Source organism: Podarcis muralis, chromosome 10 (genome assembly GCF_964188315.1).
Source record: "Podarcis muralis chromosome 10, rPodMur119.hap1.1, whole genome shotgun sequence".
NCBI lineage: Eukaryota > Metazoa > Chordata > Lepidosauria > Squamata > Lacertidae > Podarcis > Podarcis muralis.
In genome coordinates this window covers 71,517,817-71,524,044 of record NC_135664.1, presented here as the reverse complement: position 1 = coordinate 71,524,044, position 6,228 = coordinate 71,517,817, and the positions used below count along the sequence as shown (strand labels likewise).

At 47.6% G+C, this 6,228-nt stretch overlaps 1 protein-coding gene across 1 annotated transcript in view; it reads right to left on the bottom strand.

The window, feature by feature from the left end:
* Positions 1 to 4,474: 4,474 nt before the first annotated feature.
* LOC114605516 (uncharacterized) overlaps positions 4,475 to 6,228 on the bottom strand; it is a 54,991-nt gene continuing 53,237 nt past the window's right edge. Inside the window, exon 20 of the mRNA XM_028746869.2 lies at positions 4,475 to 5,044. Within this exon, the coding sequence (XP_028602702.2) occupies positions 4,971 to 5,044 (74 nt within the window). The 3' untranslated portion in view covers positions 4,475 to 4,970. The remainder of the gene's footprint in view (positions 5,045 to 6,228) is intronic.

Below are 6,228 nucleotides of genomic sequence, written 5' to 3'. Positions count from 1 at the left end.
TCCCCTTGGCACTAAGCCATGGTTTTTAAGCAGGTGAGCTCCGTCCATAATCTCATGTCCCTCTGCCTTCCAGTCTTCTGTATCTGAAGTCATTCACCCCTCCTGTGGCTTGCATTGCCGCCTCTTGAAGCACACCCGAGGCCTGGTTCATGGAAGCAGCAGAATCACGCCTGTACCATACGTTACTGAGTGGTGTGGGGCTCTGTTATCTACCTATTAAATTTATATACTGTCCTCCCATCTCAGGGTGGTTCAGAGAATAAAATACAGGGCAAAAGCAAGTAAATAATGAAAACAAAACAGTCTGACCGCTGGATAACGGTTCCCATCATTCTTGATCATGCTGCCTAGGATTTATGAGAGATGGGTTCCAACGATGTCTGGATAGCCACTGGTTTTCCAAACCCCGCCTGACATGTTTGAATAGTCCTCTGTGATCAAGGCAAATAGCACATACCTTTGCCGTGCTGTTCCTTACATGTGTTCTTTATGCTGGAGTATTCAACTGTAGAACTCCTTTCTTCCTGCCTGAAGGGGCAGGAAGTTATCCCATGACTCTACTGCCTCTATCTGTGTTCCGGCGTCGTTTAGACATGCAGGATGCAAGCTCAGCTGAGAAGCAGCATGGCTTTCAATCTGTACTTCCTCAGGTGCAGAGAGAGAGAAACTCTAGCTAGAGGAAGTCTATTTTTTTTTTTTTAATAAATTTTTATTGAGTTTTCAAATTTTTAAAAGACAGACAGACATATAAAGACAAAACAAAACATACATGATTACATAGCCTTACTTTCATTACCTTCTTTCATTGACTTCCCCGCACCCCCCTTCCCACATTCCAGTTTCATTAATTATCTCAGCAAGTTATTTGCTCTCCTCCCTTAAATATTTCTTATCTTTTCTTAAAATTTGTCACTTATGCTTAACCCAATTTAACTTATCCAATTTTACACAATAATTCCTTTCTCTAAGAACGGCCTAAATTCTCTCCCATGAATTCCTCCCTCCACATATTACATCAAAAATCATAATATAGCTGTTCTAAATCTCAGATTTTAACTATTCTACTCTCCCCTCCTCCCCTGCCCCGGTTTCTGTCCCTTCCCAAACCAATGTCCCAATAGATTGGCTGCTTTAGCCCGGGTTTCTCACATCGGAGGCTCTTAAGCCCCAGTTAGTCTCTCTCCACCAATTTTGTTGGTAATCCATTTTGTTGGCCCTCTCTTCTTGAGGAGGTTCTGTCACCAGCCCCTCATTTTTTTCTCCTTCCAAGTCAGTGAATATCAGTTTCTGCTCAGGACCACTCAGTCTCTCATACTCCAGCCTAATGAAAAAGTCCCAATCATACTTGTTTACTCTTATATAGTCCAATATTCCAGTTATTCCGGGGACTTCTTCCTTTGTCTTTCTCTCCTTTTGCAGATTTGTGGTCCACTTGTCATTTTCTTTGTTTCCTTTGTTCCCAGAGGTTGCAGGCTTTTGGTTGGTTTTTTCCACCTGAAATTCCTCTCCTTCTTCCTCTTCTTTTTCCCCCAGTTCCAAAGTTATCTCCTCCTCTGCAGCTGCAGAATTTCTTTCCATCAACTTTGTATCATTAGCAGAGTTGCTCAGTTCCAAACCGAAAGTCTCCAGTTGTTTACTTATTGTGGTACTTTGCTCTTGTAAAATTCCCACGAGAAAGAACATCCTTTCAATCTCTGCCCATAGTTTCCCTTCTGCAGCCATTGCAATGTCTTTAGTTCCCTCCAGGGGGATTTCCATCATGATCCTATTCCAACAGTCCGTTACTTGTTGTTCCCAGCCACTTTGTTATTCCCAGTCACTTTGTTTCAAAAAGTTCAATTTTAATGTAGCTCTTTTAGTCCGAAAAGATACTAATAACACAGTTCCAAGTCTTTGCCGCTCGTTTGACAGCTCTTTTGACAGCTGTCAAACTCTTTATTCTTTTTCCTCGGGCTCCCACGCAGGGCGCTCCCGGGTCCAAGGGGGGGGATTGCCAAGAGAAAAAAAAAACTTCTGAAATTCTGCTCTTTTCCACTCCAGCACAATAACTTTGTAATCCAATTCGTGAGAGTTATCTATTTAAACGCCAAAGTCTTTCCGCCTTAGTGCTCCTCTCCTTGCTTTGAATCTTTCTGTGGGGGGGGGGGTGCGGACTTCCTTTTAACACCCCCCCGATCGTACTCAATTTTAGGTATAAAACTTTTAATGCCAAAATTCCCTTCTACTCACGGGTTATTTGTTTCAGTCCAAATTTCAGGAAGAAAGATAGCGCTCTCCGGTCATGGCTCGCGGCTTCGCTCCGCCAAGGCAGCGATCGACTCTCAGCGCCACGCCACTCTCCGGTCCACTCCGTAGCCTTTAAAAAGGCTCTTCGCGGGTCGGGGAGGGCGTTTAAGCTGCCCACCGAGTCACCATGTCCGCAGGCTTCAGCGCCTGCGGTTTCTAAGGGTCCCCGTGTCGCCGGCACGGCAAGACCCGTCCTTAGCGGAGCCGATTCCCTCCGGAGCTCGGAGGGAATCCGCCATTACCCGTTCGCGCTATCCCGGAAGTCCCTCTAGCTAGAGGAAGTCTAACCCAGTGGCAGGGAAAAGGTTTTTTATTTTATTTTACTGTCTTACCTTCCTGGCATGACCCGCAGGTGGAATTCTGATAAATATATGCTCTTAAGTACCGCGGACCCCCCATTTTTCAAAAGCCAAGCCGTAGATCCCCTCCTTTTGAGAACATTGATACCTCTGTGGCAGTTTTCGTCTTGCGAACGGTGTCACCGCACCCTCCAACATGTCCCAGCACAAAAATGGGGTGCACGTCTTCAGGGCCGCACTCTGACACGAGTCATGTGACCTTTGTGGGAGCACAGCCCCCCGAAATGTGGTCTGGGACAGCTGATGGGTATGTGTCGCAGACCTCCTGGGTGGGTTACGCAGACCCCCAGGGGGTCCACGGACCACCCATTGGGAGCCGCTAACAAGTAACGTAAGCCAGTCGTTATTCGGGTCCAGAGAGGCGTGTCTGTCTCCATCATTACTAACATTCAGGAGGAGTTTGAACACATTCCTGTTTAGCCAGGCAATTGGATCGCTGAAAAATACATTTCCTGGCCACCCTGAGATCACTGAATGGGATAATGCTTTTTTAACAGCTTCTAGAATGCTTTAATCCATTTCAAAATGTTTTCGCTTTGTTTTCTGTTATACTGCATATCCGTTTGCTACATTGGGCTCCTTGGGGAGGAAGGAGGGATATAGATAAAACAAATACCGTATTGGCCCGAATATAAGCTGCACCCACACATAACCCGCACCTTTAAAATTCAAGGTGGGGGAGAGAAGACCCGAATATAAGCCGCTCCCTTAAAATTCCACAGGCACTCACACCCGTTCCATTTTACTGTAAGTCTGTTTCAGCAGTGATATCGTAAAAGCCAATTTTTGTAAGGTTGTGAATTTAAGCTGCACTTTTAACTTCACACGGTCGGAATTGGGGGGAGGGGGAGTGTGGCTTATATTCGGGCCAATACGGTAAAAAACAAACACTCTCATATGTAGTTATGGCTGCAAATGTCTGAAATCCTGCAGCCAATGTCAAGTCACGGCGGGCGAGATTGATGAACAAAGCGGCTGCCCAGTCGTTGCTTATGATGGTCCTATATTAAGTTTGGGAAACCACCAGACTTTCCATGATCATTCACAAAACAGCCCCCCCCAAAATACATACACCACACCACACAATTTTTTTCCTCTCTCAGAGGTCGGGTGGACCAACTGAGGGGGGAAAAGGTATTGTATTTTTCGCTCCTTAAGACACACCTGACCATAAGATGCACCTAGTTTTTAGAGGAGGAAAGCAAAGAAAACATTCTGAACAAAACAGTGGCTGTATGATTTTTGTGGTTCATGCTGTGGCCACAGACATGATATGTGATTTGGCGGTGAGTTTGGGGTAGCCCAATGCAAAAATCCTGAGGATCCATGTGGATCCATGGTTTGTAACCACGTTTTTGCGCCATTGCGCCCCCCCCCCCAACAGTGGATGTGTGATTTTTTTTGCTGCAGGCTGTACCCATGGACATGCTATGTGATCTGATGGTGAATTTGGGGTGACCCAATGCAAAAATCCTGAGGATCCATGTGCTTTTACCTCTCCCCTCCCAGGCAGCCTCCTTTATTGCTAGAGTCCCTTATCCCCCTCCCGATCGCTTGCCGATCAGCTGCTCAGTGGCTTTGTTTCAACACCCCCTTCCCTTTTTCTAAAAAAAAATAATCTGCTTTTCTCCCCTGGGCACTTCAGCTCCAGGGACCACGCATTCACACCATAAGACACACAGACATTTCCCCTTACTTTTTAGGAGGAAAAAAGTGCGCCTTATGGAGCGAAAATACAGTATTTCATGAGCACACAGCCTCCCTCTTGAGACAACAGACGGCGACGCAGGGCTACTGAAAAGAAGTTCAAGGGCCAACTGGGAGACGCATTCAGAAGAGGCTTCCTTTATTGTGCTTGGAGTCGAGGCCAGAGGCAGCTTTGCTTGGGAGCACCCTGCCATCACCACCTCGACCACCGCCACCGGGACCCGAGGCAGCTAGCCGTTGTGAGCAAACACAACCCCAGAAAGTCACAAGAGCAGCGAGAGCCTTCGAGAAAACGGCAGACGTCGGAGCTGTCGGGAATCCCGGACAGTTTTTTGGAGTGTGGAAAGGAGCAAGGAGCTTGCTTGCTTGCTCCCCTCCATCCATCTTCCGACAACATCCTTCTGCCGTTCCCAGCTCAGCCTCTTCAATTTAAAAACACCCAACGTGTCGGGGAACAAGCTTTGAAGCTGGCAGGAATCAGAGAGGCTTCCCACCACCACCACCACCTTGACAGGACGCAGCAGGAGAACTTCCTTGGTGGCGGCGGCGGTTTTTTAAGTCCCTGAGCGAAAGGCACATTCCGCGGCGGGAGGACGGGGTCCAGCGCGGTGCGAGGCATCAGCACCCGGCGGGAGAAGGAGCAAAGTAGTACACTGCGAGGAGGATGAAGTAAACCATCACCAGCACGGTCCCTGCGGGGGGAGAGAGCAGGTCAGCATGGAAAGATTGCCAGGTCCAATAATAAAAATAATAATTTATTATTTATACCCCACCCATCTGGCTGAGTTTCCCCAGCCATTCTGGGTGGCTCCCAATCGAGTGTTAAAAACAATACAGCATTAAATATTAAAAACTTCCCTGAACAGGGCTGCCTTCAGATGTCTTTTAAAGATAGGATAGCTGCTTATTTCCTTCACATCTGAAGGGAGGGCGTTCCTGTGAGGATAGTTTGTGCTGTAAATAAAGTGCTTTTCGTTTTAGTAACTCAGCGTGAGGGCTTGATTTATGCACACCGACGCACAGAAGATAGAAGGCTTTATTTCTGACCGCTGTGAGACTCTGCTTTTGATCAGGGCTTTTGGAATGCGTGCTGCGCAACAGAAGTCTGCCGCAACAGAAGCGTGCCAGACCTTATCTCTCTGAGCAATAAATTATCTCAGAGTTCCACGAGGTGAACACCCAGTCCAAACCCCCTGATGATCTCTCCCAGCGGCTTCATATAGATATTAAAAAGCATGGGGGAGAGGACAGAACCCAGAGGCACCCACAAGTGAGAGCCCAGGGGTCTGAACATTCATCCCCCACCACCACTTTCTGAACATGGCCCAGGAGGAAGGAGCGGAACCACTGTATGACAGTGCCCCCAGCTCCCAACCCCTCAAGACGGTCCAGAAGGATGTTATGGTCGATGGTGTCAAAAGCCACTGAGAGATCCAGCAGAACTAGGAAACAGCTCTCACCTTTGTCCCTTGATCATCAACCAGTGCGACCAAGTCATCGTTTGCATGAGACATATTTTTTTGGCAATTTGAAGGCCGTCCCAGTTCACTGGGAGACAAACTTGGCTCACCTTGGGTTCTCTTTACTTTTTTCTTCTTGCTGATACTTATCAAAAGTCCATACCCAATGTAAAGTATGTATTTTTTTATCACACACCAGAAAAAAGTACCGTATTTTTCGCCCTATAGGATGCACTTTCCCCCCTCCAAAAATGAAGGGGAAATGTGTGTGCGTCCTATGGGGTGAATGCAGGCTTTCGCTGAAGCCTGGAGCACCGACCCCTCTCGCTCTCCAGGCTTCAGGAAGCTATCCGCAAGCCTTGGGAGCCCGGCGGGAGTTCCCGCGGGCTCCCAAGGCTTGCGGATAGCAGCCTGTT